The sequence below is a fragment of the Zootoca vivipara genome, chromosome 5, assembly GCF_963506605.1.
Source record: "Zootoca vivipara chromosome 5, rZooViv1.1, whole genome shotgun sequence".
NCBI lineage: Eukaryota > Metazoa > Chordata > Lepidosauria > Squamata > Lacertidae > Zootoca > Zootoca vivipara.
Genome location: NC_083280.1, coordinates 66573937 through 66594409, shown reverse-complemented (window position 1 = coordinate 66594409; position 20473 = coordinate 66573937). Strand labels below are relative to the sequence as shown.

General features: G+C 41.6%; 1 protein-coding gene across 3 annotated transcripts in view; it reads left to right on the top strand.

Annotated features, from left to right (window-relative positions):
- A1CF (APOBEC1 complementation factor) overlaps positions 1 to 18882 on the top strand; it is a 31443-nt gene extending 12561 nt beyond the window's left edge. For 2 of the 3 annotated variants that reach the window (XM_035137837.2, XM_060274881.1), the window contains exons 4-12: positions 303 to 433; positions 2271 to 2509; positions 3046 to 3210; positions 5831 to 5928; positions 6748 to 7018; positions 9329 to 9537; positions 11173 to 11309; positions 11982 to 12115; positions 14815 to 18882. In XM_035137837.2, the coding sequence (XP_034993728.2) occupies positions 303 to 433; positions 2271 to 2509; positions 3046 to 3210; positions 5831 to 5928; positions 6748 to 7018; positions 9329 to 9537; positions 11173 to 11309; positions 11982 to 12115; positions 14815 to 14963 (1533 nt within the window). In that variant the 3' untranslated portion in view covers positions 14964 to 18882. The remainder of the gene's footprint in view (positions 1 to 302; positions 434 to 2270; positions 2510 to 3045; positions 3211 to 5830; positions 5929 to 6747; positions 7019 to 9328; positions 9538 to 11172; positions 11310 to 11981; positions 12116 to 14814) is intronic. The other variant, XM_060274882.1, reaches the window with a different exon arrangement.
- Positions 18883 to 20473: the final 1591 nt, after the last annotated feature.

Genomic DNA, 20473 nt, shown 5'->3' with positions numbered 1-20473 from the left:
TGGTGTGTTAATTGAGGTCATTTGCTTTGCTAACCTGCCCAACGGCACCAGCTCAACACAGCCTGGACTTCGATACATGCCACCTCTGTTTATTTTGACTTTGCACAAGGGTCAGAAAGCAAATCTTGAATAAAATGTGCTCTGGTTTATGGTCAAGGCAATGACCAAGCTAATCTGGAGTGAAGCAGAAATACAAACAGAATCACAGGAACAAGAGAACTTTGCCCAGAGATGTTCTCTGGTGCAGACAAAAGCTCCCTTTCCGTACTCGTTGATGGAAGCTCATGCTTTTGCTTTTGCAGATTGGAAAAATCTATGAAATGCGGATGATGATGGACTTCAATGGAAACAACAGGGGATATGCTTTTGTGACATTCTCTAACAAACAGGAGGCCAAAAATGCAATCAGGCAACTGAATAATTATGAAATTAGGTAAGCATCATTTGTTTAGTAGATATGCATATGTCTCTGACACCTGCAAAGGTCTCAATTTGAATATACAGTATTGCAACAAAAGCAATAAAAGTTAGCCTGTGGGCCATGTCTGTATGCCTAAGACTCCACAGCTGCCAACTAGAAGCAAGAAGGTCATGAAAGGGAAGTGGCCTTTGTGGCAAAAGAGGGTTCAAGGAGGCCAGTTTGGGTGCAAGAGGAGTTGATCCCAAATTCCACTAACAAAGTGATACTTTGAGAAGCATAGTTGGTGCCTAGAAATGACTACTATTATTATTATTACTACTACTACTACAAATTATTACTATTATTGTCACAGAATAAATACACATCTGTTGATTACGTGTTAACTAGCGCTTGTTGCATGTGAAACCTTATCTTGTTATCATTATTTTTGGTGAGAATTACTTGCATGAGCAAATTCTCTAGCCCAGGGATGGCCAGTGGTGGAGCTTCATGCACAGGGGGGTAGAGAGCAGGCAGGGGCGGGGCTGGTGCGTGTCCCAGGGGTGTGGTGGGCTGACTGCAGGGGCGTGGCATGCATCCTAGGGGCGTGGTGTGGCACCCGCAGGAGCGTAGCGCGCATCCTGGGGGCGGGGCACGCTGCCTGTGGGGGCGTGGTGCGCGTCCTGGGGGCAGGGCATGCTGCCTGCAGGGGTGTGGTGCCCAGCGTAGGCGGGGGATAGCCATGGTGGCACCCTACCCGGATCATGCTGCCGGGGGCGGTGCGCTCCCCCCTGCACTCCTCTTCCTCCGCCAGTGGGGATAGCCAGTGTGATATTCACCTGATGCTTTACCACTCTCATCAGTCCCAACCAGCATAGCCAATGGTAAGGGATGAGGGGACCTGTAGCAGAGCAAAATCTGGAGAGAACTACCCTGACTATCCCTGCTCTAGGCTACTCTAACATTTCTCCTCTTTAAAAAAAACTCTGAATTTTATTGCTAAGTAATGAACACTGGGTATTCTGCAGCCCTTTATCTCTGGCATAGGCAAACTTGGCCCTCCAGATGTTTGGGACTACAACTCCCATCATCCATGACCACTGGTCCTGTTAGCTACGGGTGATGGGAGTTGTAGTCCCAAAACATCTGGTTTGAAATTGGACTGTATATAGGAGCCGGTTGGGACATCCAGGGAAATGTCATCCGGTAGAAGGAGGGGGGATTTAAAATCTAAATTAGCTAGAAGTGAGATATTTGAATTATTAGAATGGATAAGACAGAATATTTTTAGTGAAAATTAATAGGCTAAAGGGATTAATTAGAGGAATAAGTTGTTTATTATTTGGATTAAAGGATTTTATTCAAGTTATTATTTTAAGATTTAAATTGATAATTTTGGAATTGTTTAATTATGAAAATTGCCAAGATGGGTTACAATTAGACTCGGGAAGGGAGGAACGGGGAAGTCGAAGTTATGACAGAGTTATTAATATAAGATTGGGTTTTTTTTGTTTTTTGTCTTCTTTTTCATAAGTTTTTTTTCTTTTTGATTTTTCTTTTTCTTATGGTTTTTTTTTGTTTTTTTCTATATGGTATTATGATGTGATATGATGAAGTGCATGTAATCTCAAGCTGAAAATTTTAATAAATTTAAATTTAAAAAAAACCTCTGGAGGGCCAAGTTTACCTATGCCTGCTTTATATTTTTAAGGGCTGGTTCACTTGACTTCTGCTTGACTAAGTACACTGTTCAGAAAGTTTGACATGAGAGAATTGGCTCTAAACTGTAATCATGGGTCAAGATTTCACAAAGAGCTAAGCCTGTTTCACCATAAAAACAAACAAACCTGGAACTGTTGTTTGTATGCAGGAATGGTCGACTCCTAGGGGTTTGTGCCAGTGTAGACAACTGCCGTTTATTTGTAGGAGGAATCCCGAAAACGAAGAGGAGGGAAGAAATTTTGGCAGAGATGAGGAAAGTTACAGATGGGGTCATTGATGTCATTGTATATCCCAGCGCTGCCGATAAAGCCAAGAATCGTGGTTTCGCTTTTGTGGAATATGGAAGCCATCGGGCAGCAGCTATGGCAAGGCGGAAACTGCTGCCAGGTAATGTGGAAAGAAAGGGGATTTTAGCATGTCTTACACTCTTCCCTTTTCTTCACTCCTTATGCCTATTGGCTTTAAGCTATCATTTTTGCTTCCTTTATATACAATTTGAACATAAATAGTGGGGGGAAATCCCCCAGGATTCGATACATTATATGCTAGCATTTTAGGGTAAGCGTTAGTTCTGATTTTTTCACAAAGTGAAGCTTCACTCACAGTGACACCTGAGCAATGAAGAAATCAAATAGTAACTATGAGAGCCTGTGTGTTCTTGTGTTCTCATCTATATGCAATCAATAGCACATTTTACACTTGTGTAAATTCATTTTAGCAATAAATTTAAGTAGAGAAAACCTGTGTTGTCAAAATCACCTTCTTAATGGGTTGTATCTATGTTACACTCAGAGCAGACACATTGAAACCAATGTACTTGATTTCAATGAACTGTTCTTGAGTAGGACTTAGTTGGACTTCTTCGTCCCATTATCTTTCATTTTACTTATTGTCATAGTTGTGGAATTCTGATTACTCCACAGGAAGGATACAATTATGGGGACATCCCATAGCTGTAGACTGGGCAGAGCCAGAGGTTGAGGTTGATGAAGATACAATGTCATCAGTCAAAATCCTCTATGTGCGAAATCTTATGTTATCAACCACGGAAGAGACAATTGAAAAAGAATTCAACAATATTAAACCAGGTAAATAAAATTAAAAAGGCAGCTTGGTTAGAGTTGCTCAGAGTTTGTTGGTAAACTAATGCAAGGACAATACAGTGGTACCTCGGTTTACAAACACAATTGGTTCCAGAAGTCTGCACTTAACCTGAAGCGTACTTAACCTGAAGCGAACTTTCCCATTGAAAGTAATGGAAAGTGGATTAATCCATTCCAGATGGTCCGTGGAGTACTTAAACTGAAGCAAACTTAACCTGAAGCAAACTTTCCCATTGAAAGTAATGGAAAGTGGATTAATCCATTCCAGATGGTCCGTGGAGTACTTAAACTGAAGCAAACTTAACCTGAAGCAAACTTTCCCATTGAAAGTAATGGAAAGTGGATTAATCTGTTCCAGACGGTCCGTGGAGTACTTAAACTGAAGCGTACTTAACCTGAAATGAACTTTCCCATTGAAAGTTCGCTTCGGTTTATGAACGCTTCAGTTTATGAACAGACTTCCGGAACCAATTGTGTTCATAAACTGAGGTACCACTGCATAATATACTAATATAATTTAGGAAATATAATAAAACATTTCATATATATATAATATAATATATAGTTTAGGAAATATAATAAAATAAAAGAAATATATTTCATTCAGGATGATTCATTAACTAGAAAACCCCCAGAATGGACATTTTTAATTGGAGAAATTGGCAATCCTCTGCAAATTTGAAAAGAAAACAGATATGCTTTCTCCCACTCGTATGAAATTTGACTACTGAATGCTTTAAATTGTATGAAATCTAAGATGTTACTAAGTGCTCAGGTTTCAAAACAAGCATGGAATGTTCTGAAGAGCAATATTTCATTTTTATATAATTCAGCATTGCATTCCCTTTCAAGAACTCAGCAAGCTCATTCTTCAAGACTTTCACCCCAAAGATTTCCTGTCCAGCCTTCCAGCACAAAGAAGATGGCATGAGCAAGGGAATGTCATTCACTGCAATGTCAGGCGGCAGTAGCATTGTGGTTGGAGAGCAAGACTAAAATTAGGGGGATTCAAGTTCAAATCCCTACCCAACCATGAAGCTCACCTTGGGCTAGTCACCATCTCTCAGCCAAACCTGAAGATAAAACTGGAGGGGGCACACACACACCATGTATGCCACTTTGAAGTCCTTAGGAGAAATATTTAATGATATGATATACAGTAATGATCAAATTGTCAGACCAGGACTTGGAACTGGCACACTGCATAGCCTGCATGCAGGTTACTGTATTTTTGTGTTCTGACCTGTGCAAGCAACCAAGTTATGGTGTTTTTGGTGGCCCCTCCACTCTGTTAAACCGGGCTACTGGCTGCCAACCAACCAACAGTCAGATTTGTTTAATCGCATGTGCTTGGAAGAAAGCACAACCCCCCCCCCCCTTTCTTTCTTTTTTAGTTCTGCAAACCCAGGACCTCGATTAACATTTTTAACAGACCATACTCTCTGAAATAATTTAATAAAATATTGCATAATCGGCCATCAAAACAGAAATTAACAGGCGTAAAACCTCCATTCCATTGCGCAGAACTCTGAACACAAATTCTCCAGTGGCTCGTTATAGGCCCAAAGCTACGATACAAAAACTGAGTGATAAGAGAAGCAATTATACTCAGCTTCAGAAGTCTACATACTTAGCTAAAGATATAGCTTCTGTCAGAGGATATTTTTTAAGCTTTATTTTTCCTGAAGTTATATGTGTGTATATTTAATATCACAATTCTGTTCATTTGGATTTTTTTCCTCTTCCTCTATCCCTGCGGGGTTCACAACAAGTTTAGTAGACATAAAATACCCAAGTGTTCAGAAATCAAAACCACAGCCCAAACATGTCCACCCATGGCACCTCATTCCACCATTTTCCTAGTGTTCGTCTATTGATGTGCATTCAATCTTAAGTAACTGAGATTAGACACAGGAACTTTGCTGGTAGTCGCTTCTGCTTTTTATCTATCAGCAAAGTGAATTATTGGGGAAACTCAGCAACTCAGCAAGAACTCAGCAAGAGTTCTTGGGGAAATTCCCACTCATCCAGATAATCGGGTTTCAAATCTCAAGAAGAAAATCTGGAACATTAGGTTGTAAGGATTAAGTAAGGACTCCAAACCTTCCCATCACTACCCACCCACATCCCCCTCTCTAACTATGGACTTCTTCACCATAAAAATGTTTAAACAATTTGAAATAGTGTAGAAATATTTTGCTTTTAAGTTAAACCCTGACCTTCCTTAAATTAATTACATCATGCTGAGATCCACACACAAAAATCAGACCATGTCTCGGAACTACTTTTCACATGCACTTGGGAAGGGGGTGTCTTTATGTTAACATGATGCTTCCTACTAGGTGGATAAGCCAACGTGCCAAGAGATTCATCATGCACCTTTCTGCAGACCAAAGGACAAAAATAAGCAAAACATAAGAAAGTTTCTATAAGTGGTCCATTGCTTGCAATGCCCAGATCTAATATTTATTTACTGTAGAATATTTTTTTAAAAAAAATTAATCGTATTAGCATGGCAGATTAATGACCAAGGACACAACTCAAGCAGATACTTTCCACTGTAGCAATATCCAAGACAGACCTAACCTCCAAATCTTTTATACAGGGTCAGTGGAACGGGTAAAGAAAATAAGAGACTATGCATTTGTTCACTTTAATAACAGAGAAGATGCTGTTGAAGCCATGAAAGTGTTAAATGGGAAGGTAATGTTGGATTAATTTAGTATTGGCTAGAAGGGATATAGAGAGACCTGCATGTATGGATAATCAGATTTTACACTGAGTGTATATGTGCGTGTGTGTGTGTGTGTGTGTGTGTGTGTGTGTGTGTGTGTACACCAATACACTATAGTACTAGCAATGAAGGCTTGTCAGAGTTGTGCATGTTTGACCTGGATGGCTTTGGTTTACGCTAAAGTTATTTACTGGTCTTTCAAATCTGTGATACTTGTTCCATTGTTATGGTTTGGATCTTGACACCATTGCAGTAAGACTAAAATCATGCTTCCTATTTATGGTTCTAGAATTGTTCCAAGTACCAATGCAAACTGTTCCCCTTTGACTACTGGTATGCAATTTTCCCTCCCCCTGGGGAAAAAAACACAAGGTCAACCATCAGATTACAATTAGTATACCACTTGACTGCCACTTGCCCACTGAGCAACCGTGTGGGCATATCCAAAGCACTAAGAATGCATGGTGCTCGCATGGAGACTGCCCATGCACCCATGTGATGGCAGGCTTTCAAGCATCATAATCCTCCTACATGGGCCCACTGTTATATGGAGACATCTTCAATAGCCTTCCACATGAGGGCTCTTACTGGTAGATGGGAAACGGCAGGGCCTGTATGGGTGACCTCATATGAGAGGAAGCTCCATGCAGAAGGAAGCATCCCTTCAGGTACCGTGATCCCAGATCATATCTGAGATGTGAGAGGTTTAGTATCTGCCACAGTATTGGAGAGTGTATTCATGCATTGATATGCCTCATTTTTCTGTCATGTCTTTTTTTTGTTTAAAGGTAGTGGATGGCTCTCCCATTGAAGTCACATTAGCCAAGCCAGTAGACAAAGACAGCTATGTTAGATACACCAGAGGCACAGGAGGGCGAGGAACAGTGTTGCCAGAATATACTTATACATTTGGGCACGTATATGATCCTACTGCAGCCTATCTGGGAGCCCCAGTATTCTATGCACCTCAAGCCTATGCTGCTATTCCCAACCTTCATTTTCCCGCTGTGAAAGGACATCTCACCAACAGGGGGATTATCAGGCCACCATCCATTAGAGGTAATGCTTGCTCACTGGAAGTATATAATGTTACCAGTACAGCCAAAGTTCAGAGGAATCTTGTTTACATCCTTTGTAGCTTGGCAAGTAGTTGTATCATTGCAGTAAAAAAAAACCACAAAACACCTGGGCACTTTCTCTCAGATGGTAAGGCAACTAAATAATAGCTTCCATAGGCAACCTGAGCGCACAGGTAGGTTGAGATCAGGCATTCCTTCAGGTAAGCACCAGATATTTGAATTGTGCTTGGAAATAGAGCAAAAGTCAACGTTTTGTTGCATACCTTCGATTTGCCTTTAAAGGGGGAATGTGGCCCTCCAGCCAACATAATCAATGATCAGGAATGGTGGGAGTTGTAGCCTGTCAGTACCTAGAGGGCCACAAAGCCCTAAAGCTTACTACAATGGTTCCCCTTAGTACAGTTGTCTGTGCTACCGCATATTTTATTATTATATATTATTATAGTTCTCTAACCTGCCCTTCCTCCATTTGTGGCATGATTGCCTATGCTCACTTGATCCAACTTTTTTTACCTACACCTTCCCACAATTCAGCTGCGCATTGGGTGGATACCAGTGTACACCTGTGTTGTGAAACAAGTTGGTTGTACACAGAACGTGCAGATCAGTTCTAGATTATGGGGAAGATAGCTGAGGCAATAACAGTTTTGGACCTGTGTAATGTCAAGAGCAGTGTTGCCACTAGGTTAAATCATGCCACATTCTTCCTCTTATAGAGGTATGACCTGTCTTGGGATAATTCACCTTAACTCAGGAATGAGGATCCTCCGGATGTTGCTTTACTCATGCTCCCATCAGCTCCAGCCAACATGGCCAATGGCCAAGAATGATGGGAGTTGTAGTCCAACAGAATTTGGAAAGCCACAAATAATCCATCTCTGCCCTAACAGTCCCTTTCTCTCCGCCCCCCTTATTTTGCATTCACATCTAACCTAAGTACCACTTCTCCCATTTATGAGTCTCCACATTAAAATTAGACTTTAATCAAATGAAAATAAAATTGCACAAATAATCTTAAACAATGCAGTACTCTCTATAGAGTACTATAGAGTACTGTCCTCTATAACTCAACAGGGCTTACCTCTGAGTAGGCACATATAGGACTGCACTGTGAGGGATGAATTACTAAATTACATACATGTGAGTGTGTACCATCCCATAATCTCAGTTGCAATCTGTGATAGGAATGGGATGGCATATAAAAAGAAGTTCCTAGTTTGATGAAAATGGGGTCAAATGTAAACACCAAAACTGGTAAATTTAAATTTATTCCTTGGTATGTTGATCAGTCTAATTTGTAGCTATTGCTCTTCATCCATAAAATGGGGATAGATTTGAAAATGGGTATAAAAAAATCAAAATAATCTGTGCATGAGCTCAATAGAAAGGTAAGCTTCATATTAAGCCAAACAGAAGAAAGGAGATGGGGAGAGCAATTTATAATTAATATGTTTTTACCCAAACCACCATATATTCCGGCAAATCACAAAATAAAGACTGGCCCAAGACCTGGCTTGTATTATTAACAGTATGTCTGGAATTCAGTGCAAAATAATACTACTGGAAGGATGCACTTGTGTACACATTGCAGCAGGCTGCAGTTCCCCAGTTCACATTGTTTTCTTGACTGAGGCCTCTTTTTTTAATAATAATAATGCACCCAAGGTGCCTGAAGCTTTGTGAGCTAAAATTACAGATACTAAAAATAACAAACCCCTCCACAAGGTACAGTCCCATCGGTGCTTGTGCATATCTATGCACATTATTGCCCTTCACTTCAAAGGCAATAAAGGGATTCTGTGCTTTGCACATGGCTATTTTTCATTTAAGTAAACACGGAAACAGCGCAATAAAGGTTAGTATCAGAGGCATAGGGCTGTATTCAACTAAGTTCTACTCAGAGGAGTCCCACTGGAATTAATGACCTAAGTCAGTCATGTTTCTTAACTTCAATGGGTCTCATCTGAGTTGGACTAGCATTGAATGCAACCCATAAAAGCTTTAAGCTTTACTCCACACTGGTGGGGCTAAATATAATGAAGTGATTGAAAAATTGTCTACCCAACACTGTCAAAACCTGCTGCCTGAGCTCAGCCACATCTCCTTGTCTAACTGTAGGGCTGGCCTTGCCCAACAACTGAGCTGGTCATGGTGCCCAATAGAATTTTATATCGCCATCCCCAGTCTCTGTTATCATGTGACAGTGTGTGGGATCAAAGCCTTCCAATGAATTAAGAATCGGAGATTTTCCGGTAATTTGATTCAGTTTAATACCTTCTTACATTCCTAGAAATTTACATGAATGTACCTGTAGGGGCTGCCGGAGTTAGAGGACTAGGAGGACGTGGCTACTTGGCCAACCCTGCCCTGGGTCGTGCATACCAGCTCAAGGGAGAAAAAAGAGGGGAGGACAAGCTCTACGACCTTTTGCCAGGAATGGAGCTTACACCAATGAATCATGGCAGTTTAAAACCGCAAGGAATCAAACTTGCTCCACAGGTGGGTAAGACATATTTAGAATAAATAATGCTCCAGCTTTTGGGCAATGCATGTGTCTTTCTGTTAGCTCTAGATACGTAAAGCAGATGTAAAGAAAAATAATTCCTGGGGTTCATCTTTGTCTTCCCAGTGGCTATGGGGTTTTTCCAGCTACAATTTCTTCCTCCTCCTCCTCCTCTTCTTCTTCTTCTTCTTCTTCTTCTTCTTCTTCTTCTTCTTCTTCTCCTCCTCCTCCTCCTCCTCCTCCTCCTCCTCCCCCCCTCTTTTTACCAATTTTACCAAGCCAAATTTGAATCTGAAATATGGTAGCTGTCTTAAGGCTGATAGATCCAATTGTTTTTTTTAAGTGGAAAATGTTCGTAAGAAAGAACTTTCAGACTCCACTTTCCTCATCCATTTGTGGACAAATTGTGGGGATGTTACCGGCTACTAGGACTGTAACTCAGTGGGAGAGCACCTGCTTTGCATGCAGAAGTTCCCAGTTTCAATTCCTGGCATTTCCAGGCAGGAGCTTCTACCAATCACTATAGACAATGCTGAGATGGACCAATGGCCTGCTTCAGTATAAGGCAGGTTCCTGTGTCCTGGAGGCTAGAGATGATCCAACAGAGCAGAAGGTGGCCAGTTCATCCCTTACAGAAGGCTTACTACACAGCAAGATCAGGTTAGGGGGTAATATACTGTATGTAAATGTTATTTTTGGGACTGATCCAGAAGGAAAGTGTCTTCCAGCCAAACAATCTGCAAATTACAAAGCAGGATAGCTCTGATGAGGTCAGATTAAACATTGTTTGCTCCATTGCACTGTGGCCTTTCTGATTAGGTCTTGTAGACTGATTTGGGTCTGTAGACTGGATACGACCTAGAAACTACTCAGAGAAAGATGCAACGTGTTTAATTTAGTTGTAGTCAGCATCAGTGTGTCTCAAATTACAAACTGTTTTTATTCAGTTTATTTTAAATTGCTTGGATTGAATAAATTGTTTTGCTTGCAAAACAGTGCTTTTATCCTTTTTCTTACACTCCTTCAAAAAGTTGGTCCTAAGGGTTGGGGGGGCATTAGAGAATAGCATGGGGTCTGCAGATGGAGAAAGGCAGCAGTGGACATCCCCCTCACATGAGCTTCCCATGCCCTTTGGATCCAGCCCGTAATTTATATCCTGCCTTTCCACCTCAAGGTCTAGACTTCAAGGCATTTTACAATCCATCATTTTAAAAGAATCAATATAACCAGCCTAAAAAGTAATAAAAGTTATCAGCCTAAACAAAAACAAAACAATTAACAAAGTCAATTAGCAGCCGACATAAAGATCATCATGTCATGAACTAAAATCTGAAGAAAATAAAATAGTTTTCACTTGGGTGCCTAAAGGATAAAAGTGGGTGCTAAGCAAATATTTCCAGGAAGGATGTTCTATAGTGAAGTTTCCAACCCAGAAAATGTCCTGTCTCCCATTGCTATGCAGCTAAATACAATAGTATGTTTGCTGATCTCAAGAAACAATGACCCTATATCAAGGGAGGGCACAAATAACCGGGCAAATAGAATGTATTCAAAAAATTTAAAGGGTGTGATATAGTTTCCAGACTGCAGTAATGTATTCTGTTATTCAGTGGCTGCATTTTTCATTCTAGATATTAGAAGAGATCTGCCAGAAGAATAACTGGGGACAGCCAGTCTACCAACTTCATTCTGCCATTGGACAAGACCAAAGACAGCTGTTCTTGTACAAAATCACCATTCCTGCCCTTGCCAGTCAAAATCCAACTATGTATGTAACTACTGCACTTGCTGGGTTTAACCCTCGTGTTTGGGGGTGGGAGGGCTGTAAAGTTTTATAAAATAAAGGCATTTGATATCACCACTAATCCCTCAGCCATACAATGCATTGTTTATAATATATGCAACTTGGGAAGAAGGGCAAACATAAACAATATAGATAATTTAAAATATTTTTTAAAAATACATAAAGCTAGTTTCAACTAATCAGTCCTACTATCAGAAGCCAGTGTTAGGTCTTCCTCCAGCACAACAAGGCTTTTTGCCCCTTCTCCTCCCCTTGCAGTTCCCACCCGCTCCTAAATTAGCTCAGGGGGCTCTGTGGAAACCCCAAAACAGCATGTGGGAGCTGAAGAAGGGAGATTGTTCCATCTGTCAAGCTGAAATGCTTGTGCTAACAGAACAATCTCTTTAGCACTCTGTTGAATTCCACCCACATAAATTGTGGTTTGCCATCAGGTGCAAATGGTACATACCCTGAACCATTACCCTCTCAACTTTTTAAACAAGCAGATTTTCAGAGTTTGGGGCATTGTTTAATTAGTGGTTTCGGTGATTCAATCAAACAACAACACTTTAACATCTTGCATCAAAGGACACAGTGGATGTTTGCCTAGATGCCAACCATAGGAAAATGAAATTAATGTTTACCACTGATTTGCAGGCATCCCTTCACACCATCCAAGCTAAGTGCCTATGTAGATGAAGCCAAAACATACGCAGCAGAATATACTCTTCAGACCTTGGGCATTTCCATTGAAGGAACAGAGGCCCCTGCAGCTACAGCAACTTTCCCAGGTATGTTAAGGTTGTGCAAATATTTTCTTCTCTGGGCTATTTAACTGCACCTCATAGGTAGCTCAACCACAGTTGGTGGTAGAGCATCTGCAGGAGGTCCAAGATTCAATTTCTGGCAACTCCAGCTAGAGTTGGGAAAGATTCCCTGTCTGCCTGAAACCCAGGAGACAATGACCAAGGGGACATGGGTTAAAAGGGGAGCTGTGAGGGTCTCATTGGATGACCTTGGCCCAACCACACACAGACTCAGCCTAATGTATCTCACAGCATTGCCGAGAAGATCACAAGTATGCCACCTTCAGCTCCTTAGAGAAAAGCTGGGGTATAAATGTAACAAACAAACAAAAACTCAACAGAGTGACATTCCCGCCTATTAGCCACTTCATTTTAAAAAGGCAACTCCAAGCAGTGTACCTATACTAATATTAAATAATTATCAATAATGCACAGTATAAACTTGTGCCGCACCACATGGATGTCCATGTTAGGCTCCCCACATGGTTTGAAAATTGATCTCTCAAATATGAGCATGCAAATTCATGAGAATCTATTTCATGTGTCTGCGCCCGCCGCGCAGCAGTGCCTGTGGCAGCCGCACTGCGCACTGCGCCCACCGCGCTGGGAAACGGGGTGGGAGGGCGCTGGAGAGATCCGGCGCACCACGGCGCCAGGGGCGCTTAAGACAGCCCTGACCTGAAGCATACTTAACCTGAAGCGAACTTTCCCATTGAAAGTAATGGAAAGTGGATTAATCCATTCCAGACGGGTCCGCGGAGTACTTAAACTGAAAATACTCAAACCGAGGCGTACTGAGGTATGACTGTAAGTGTTCCAGTTTGCGAATGTTTTTCGGAAGCTGAACGTCTGATGCAGCTTCCCATTGAGTGCAGGGAACCCTTGCAGCCAATCGGAAGCCATGCCTTGGTTTTTGAGCAGTTTCAGGAACGGATTAAGTTTGAGAACCAAGGTACCACTGTGTTTTAAAAGAAGTCTCAGCAGGGGTCTCACAGGCACCAAGGAGGTCTCTTGTACTCATTGCAGCACTCTTGTACTCATTGCAGCACTCATGGGTGCAAAATGGGAGAAAGGAAGACTGTTTCATAGCACACTGATCATATTATAAATTAGCTAGTTAGAACGATTTGATTATTTTAATTAACACCTTTTTAGAATATCTTTTGTATACAGAAAGCTTGGTTAGGTAAATTAGTGCATATAAGGAGCCGAGACGTAAATAGAAATAACATTATAAGTAAAACTTTATGCACTGTATTTATAATTCTTTCTTTCACATTACTGGAAATATGTGCCCATTAATATTAATATGTGTTGATTAATATGGAATCTTTCAGGAACATCAAGACTTTTTTTTAAAGAAGAAGTTTTAAATCTATCCAGCTTCCTGCCACAGAGAAAAATCAATTTGTCTAGGCTTGTTCAAGCTTCCGCATTATGTAAGATACACTGGTGCTTTATTGAACCCAGCGCCATTTACGGCTTAATTACAATGACCTCTCTCTTTCCTTTACTTTCTGTTACATATGACTTGGAAAACTGAGAGGTGCCTTTTCTCCATTCCAGTTCAGGTGTCTTTGGTAGTCTGGGAACAATCTCTCCGATTAGCCAAAGCTAACGTAAAATGCATCATTCTAAAGAATATTTTCTTCTACTTGGTGGAAGAATGGAGTTGTTTAGATATTCATTATCGAAACAGGGCTAAGTGTCATCTATAGAGGCTACATAAGGGAAGGCTGTTATTCTTTGCTGTAGTGTTGGGTGAATGTTGTGCTGGCCTCCTTACAGTCTATTTACCATTTTTATGTGTAAAAATAGAAAGCAAGATAAAATAAATCAAGGCTGTAATTCTACAATTTTGAGTAAAGGGTTACACTGTAAGTGTCAATAATTAAGGCAGGTGCTATCAGTAAAAGCAATATATGGCAACAGTAAAACAAAACTAAATAGCACCAATAGCTCTGGGATGGCTCAGTTGGTAGAGCATGAAATTCTTGATCTCAGATATGTGGGTAAGAGCCCCATGTTAGGCAAAAGATTCCTGCATTGCAGGGGGTTAGACTAGATGACCCTCATAGCTTTGTTTTGGCTTCTGTGATTTTTTTATGTGTAATTTAGGGGTTTTGTGTATTTTAGGGTTGCCATAAGTCTGGAATTTCCCAGACATAGCCAGGATTCGGCCATTGGAAACAGCGTTCGGGTGGAAATCACATATTCTTTTCTACTGTCCATTGTACAACCAGCTATGCAAACCTTTTGGGGGGGTAGTCTAACATCACAGCACAATGAAAATATCAGATTCTATCTGTCTGACATTAACCCGGAAGTAACTGCAAGGGTGGCTGAGGTTTTTGCCAATAGTATCTCTTAGAATGGTGAATGGCACTATTTAGCGGGAAGAAATCCCAATGAAAATCCTCATTATTATATATTTTACACGGCTGTTTAAAGCTTAACAACTTTGCCAACAGGCTCAACAACTTTTGTGTCCAGATTTTCACTTTTTGAAATACAGCAACCCTATTATATTCATTTTGTGGCCAAATCTGCAAGTTCAGTTAAATCAAAGTCCTTGGACACCAATGTTTAAGTTGTTCCCAAATAAATAATTGCATAAAGGAATACAGTCAGTCTCTGCAGCACAGCAATATAGCCTTTTGTTTTTGTTTTTAATCTCCCTGCAGGATACATTGCTAATGCAACTGCCGCAGTGACAGCTACTCAGCTCAAGCAAGCAGTGACTCTGGGACAAGATTTGGCAACCTACACAACCTACGAAGCTTACCCAGCATTTGCCGTAGCTACTCGGAGTGATGGATATGGAGCATTCTAAAAAAACAACCCAAATGGCCTGTGTAATTTAAAGCAATGTCTTATATTTAATCAAGCTATGGCAGGGGGCAGGAGCTACTAAAACCTAATAATTAGTCAGGTTCAATATGATTCTGGATTAGTGATAGGGCAAATTCTGATGTAGCAAGGCTTCACTGCTTTTAGATTAGCAGTTTAATAATGGTAGGCACTGATTTTTATTTTTAAATCCACTTTTTATTTTTATTTTTACAAGCAGGGGGATAAGCCTAACCCAAGAAGGAAAAGAAAACTTAAAGAGTACGTTGTTTCATTTGTGTTTACAAACAATGGTCCTTAATTGCAATTTTCAATAGTATTTTTGTAATAACGTAAAGCAATGGTTTTCAACCAGTGTGCTGTGGCACTCTTGGGTGCCTTGAATGATGGTCAGGGGTGCCAGAGGCAACAATGGCCTCTGTCCCTCTTTCCTTCCCCCCCTTCCTCTAATGCCCTCTCACATTTCTACCTCCCAAAGACTTGCACAGCTGTTTGTTGCAGCAGCCCTGGCTACAAGCTTCCTAGGCGAATGGTGCCTCTGGGGCTGGCCAGGGGGTGCTTCCCAGGACCCTCTGGGGCAGTGTTAGGAGGCACCTCTTTTTGGGGTGGCGGCAGCAGCTGCCTGGAGGACTCCCAAGGAGAGGGGAGAGGGGAGAGGAGGCTGAGGGAACACTCCACAAGGGAGGGTGTTCAAAAGAGGGTGATAGGCTGCCAGCTCTGCAGGCAAGGGGAGACATAACGGCTCTTGAACCCCACAGGGGTGTGACAGAAAGAATGTAATTGGTCAAGGAAGCTGTGGACGAAAAAGCTAAAAACGCTCTGATGTAGTTTTTTTTAAGTTGTGGGACTTTTATATTCTCAGATATTCTTGTTGTAAAGCATTTTATATAGGTATGCATCCTGCATATGATGGTGTGCTAGCTATACTCTTAGGGCCAAACTAGATGCTCCATTAGCTGCTTGACTGCATTTAAAGGTGTTTTTAAATGCAAACAGCAGACACTGCAGGGGAGGTGACCCTGAATATCGCTGAGGTCACTGCAGACAGGAGGGGGAAATTTAACCCTTTCCTCTCCTACGGCTGTCCTACTCATCCAAGGCTCTCATTGGTACCACTGGCTTCTGTCCTGCATGCTGGAAAGTATATTGGAGCTTAGAAGTATGGGAGCAATGTCTCAAAGATAAATAAATTGGTCCCAATGTTCATTTTCAATCTTTTAAAAACATTATATGGTTGAATAATTATTTTGGAATTTTTAGCTTCAAATATTAAAGAACAGTCCTATTCAACTTTACTCAGCAGCAAGAGCCACTTTGTTCAATGGGTACTTACTTCCAAGTAAACATGCATAGGATTGCAGCATAGCTATCTCAAGTGATTTTTAATTGAATTGTGCAATCCAATCCCCACATTTGTAAACCAAAGGAACACCCTAGATAAACTAGAATATACATCTGAAAGAAGAGGAGGATCATTTTGTATCTTCTATGAGCATCATTTAGAAATGATGCTTTCCTGACTTAAAATGTTATTTTAGCATCTTCACAAATGTGATTATAAATTGGCTGATTTGCACATGGGTTTGGGGGAGGTAATATGTTGTGCGCCCGCCCGCCTCCAAAAAGTCATGTTGCAGCACTGCACCTCAAAGGAAATATAAGCAGGTTTGGAGATAGTGATAGTGGATTTGGCTATGCAGCACAACTGTATTGAATACCTGACTCAGTCATCACATATCCCATTAGTGCTGCTTGTGACATCCAGTGTAGCTCAAACATGACCACCTCTCTCCTCTTTGCTTGTTCTTTAAATCAGTTCTTAAAAGGTCCCATATCACAGAAAGTTCAATGATGTCCTTGTTGCTTTGAATCATTAAGAGAACAAAAATAAGACTTCGGAGGTGGCAGAGTAAAACCTTAGTTGTATCAAAATGAGGTGTGAAGCAAGGACAATTCTGTTCATTGCTTTGCTAGGATGGATTCATTGTCCCTTTAACAGAATATTCACTATGTTTTTGGATATCATCTGCATTCAGTTCCTGCCAGTGAATGCTTTAAGAGAACCTGTAATCTTTTTTTGTTTTGGATTACCAAGGGTGTGTGGAACAGTAATGGGTGTGGGTAGTGTCTGTCTGAGCTGATTCACACAAGCTTGTGGTTCTTAGAGGGCCTCTAATGTCAAAGTTGCCAACTACTGAGATGGCTTACAGTGTCATGGAGATTGCCAACTATTTGGTGAGAAGTTGCAATAAAGAAGGGACCTCTAGCAGAAGCCCACAAACATAGTTGTCTCATGTGTCCAGTTGTCCAGTGGCAGTGACCATAAATTTAATCCAGGTGACCAACAGGGAAAGCCTCTAAATAGCCTCAGTGACAACACAGGAATGCAAACAGTGGCGGAGCTTCATGTTACAGCACCGGGGGGGGGGGCAGAGAGCAGGCAGGGGCGGGGCTGGCATGCGTCCCGGGGGCTTGCCATGCCACCTGCCTGGGGGTGTGGCATGCCACCTGCAGGGGCGTGGTGCCCAGTGCGGGCAGGGGAGCAGCACCACACCTGGATCGCACTGCCAGGGGCGGTGTGCTCCCCCCCCCCACTCCTCTTCCTCCGCCACTGACTGCAAAATGCCTCTTTTAGAATTTTGTCAGGCTGCAGCTTGCAGTGAGACCCAATACAGGACTGCTGCTGCCCCTCCACCAAAAAAATCACCTCTGCTTGTTCAGCAATAGATGCAGAAGGGCAGCATTCATTTGCTTCCATGGAGCAAGGTAAGAAAGCAATAACTTGCCGCCTGCCAGAAACATGGGGTGACTTCCAAAGCCACCCACAATTCGCAGGTGTCTGACATTTAGACTACTGCCAGAACCTTATTGCTAGAAAACCACATTCTGTGTAAGGAAGATAGGAAGCTGTGCATTGCATGCACGACGATTTACTGCATCAGCAGAGACTGATCCAAGGTTTCCTCCTGATGCAACATTTGCCTGCCAGGCAATGCTGGTCTGTGTGGCCTCTCCCCCAATGCTACATGGCCTGGTGTAACATCCCGCACGACCAGGGCGACTTCACACCAGGCTGTGCTGCATCGGGAGAAGATGCACAGCCAGGGCAACTTACCTCCAGGCCTTCTTGGCCCCCTCAAGATTGGGAGGGGCTGACCCCCATCCCAGCAGAACTTGGGGGTTGTGGAGGCCTCATGGAGTTGATGCCCCTGGACTTCAGACAGGGATTGAACCTGGGACCTTATGACATTCTAGTCATCTATGATCCCACTTCTAAGGTCCAGTATTCTGAACCCGAGCAGACCAATCCACATTCCACCACCTCAGATGATCCATATGTATGCATTGGAATCACCCTAAATTGGAACTTTCTTTCCATGCTAGCACCAAATTTGTAGGTGGTGGGTGAGTTTATAGGGGTCTTCAAACAGCCTCCATGTGTGAGTTCAACCTAAATCATTTTTGTTAATTATACACTTGTGAAACTTGCCTAGTGTCACTGTATTCACACCTCTAATGTTAGCAACAAAATACTTCTATCTGGTTGAAATCATTTCTTACTTTTATTTAACTGTATACTCCCTCCCCCAGCTATTATTTATACACCGTAAGATAAAGCAGGTGCCTGAGACACAGAAACAGTATTAAAACATGTGTGCATAAAAGCACTTATATTTTTCATACTTTTAGTAGTCTTTGTATAAAACTGTGGCAGCACTGTGAAATCACAGAGGTAGCTTTATTTGGAACAACTGTTTGTTTCAAAAACGGAAATTCAGCAAATTGAATAGTGAACCGTCGATTAAGAAAAATAATGTCAGGTGTGAAATTCTGTGAAACTGTGTTGTAAATCAAATTGTGATCAAATGGACATTAAGAAATGATTAAACTTCCTTAAATAATGTTGATGTGTCTACTTCTTTTATAGAATTCAGCCTGGTACTCCAACAACACTTAACATCCACCAGAATATCAACATCTGATTCTACTTCCTTGGCCATCTACGGTATCTATGGCCGCAGTTGTTAAGCTTCTTTTAGCAAAGTTGTTGAGCTTTTCCCCCCCCCTTTTGGGGGGAGGCAAAATCCCAATAACAACAAATAGTTCTTGAACTATTTCTTAAGAAATTCACCAATAGCTACATTTCCAACATGAGTTGCCATACATATGTCTGGTCATCTCAGCGATTTCCGCTCAGACACTGTTTCCGACTGCCAAATCCCGGCTATGTCCAGGAAATTCCAGGCATATGGAAACCCTAGCATATTAACTGGTTTCTTCTTTCTGACCTCTTGAAACCACTCCATCCAACCTTTCATGGGTGAAAGCAGGAACACTATTATGTGGGCATCATAACATACTCATTCTCACACCAAGGATCATGGCCCTCTGCTACTATATTCTGCTAACTAAAGGTTCTTTGTTGGTTATATTCTGCAATAATTTACTCTGTAACAATATATTCTGCATTGGTTTCTGAATCGGATGTGCTAGTAAACAGACCAAAAGAGTTTCCTTTGTTTGTTTGTTTTTAATACAGTGGTACCTCGGTTTATGAACACAATTGGTTCCGGAAGTCTGTTCATAAACTGAAGCGTTCATAAACTGAAGTGAACTTTCCCATTGAAAGTAATGGAAAGTGAATTAATCCATTCCAGATGGGTCAACAGCGTTTGTAAACCGAAAATTCGTAAACCGAGGTGATCATAAACCGAGGTTCCACTGTAAACTGCTCTTCACCCTCCTTGCATGCTTTTCCCTGGCTGAAATGTGTCCTTTAACTGTGCTCATCCCCTTACTTTCTCTGGATGAGGGATGGAAAAGAGTGTTCAGCACTCCACCCATTTTTGCCCCTTAGCCCACCCAGCAGTAATATTTCCTAGGTATATTGCCAAGGGCTACTAGAATGTCTGGCTCTTAAAAAGCAATTGCTGGTGCAGTTTTAAAAACAGAAACATGAAACATGACATTTGAAGCCCAACATTTATTGCAAGATGCATGGATCATCTATAAATGCCCATTTAAGTCTAGGCCAGCAATTGCCTGGTTCCTTTCCTATAGACACCATATACTGTGTTGATACACGCTGGCACTTTTCCACTAGGTGTGCCACAAACAGGCAAGTAAAACAATGCAATTAAATTGTATCAAAGGGCAAAGGTGTGTGAAATCAGGATTCAACATCTCCACTAACTGTGCATTAGGTACACATTCTGATGGTTCTGAAAGAACATGGATTGTGCCATCTAGTGGAGGCTGGGCTCCTTTTTTCTTGGCAGTTGTGCCAGTTATGTTGTAGAAATGATGTGAAGAACCTTGCCACTGCCGCTTGTCAAAGTTAGGCCCCAGATCCATAGGAGCATAGGACTTACACTGAGTGGGGAGGGGAGAAGCTGTTTCTCCTAAAAAGAGGCCCAATGTATAGCTTGAGCATTTGAAAAGACTTGCACATTTCTGTTATTTTATGTTAAGTTCTAAATTCCAGAAACTACA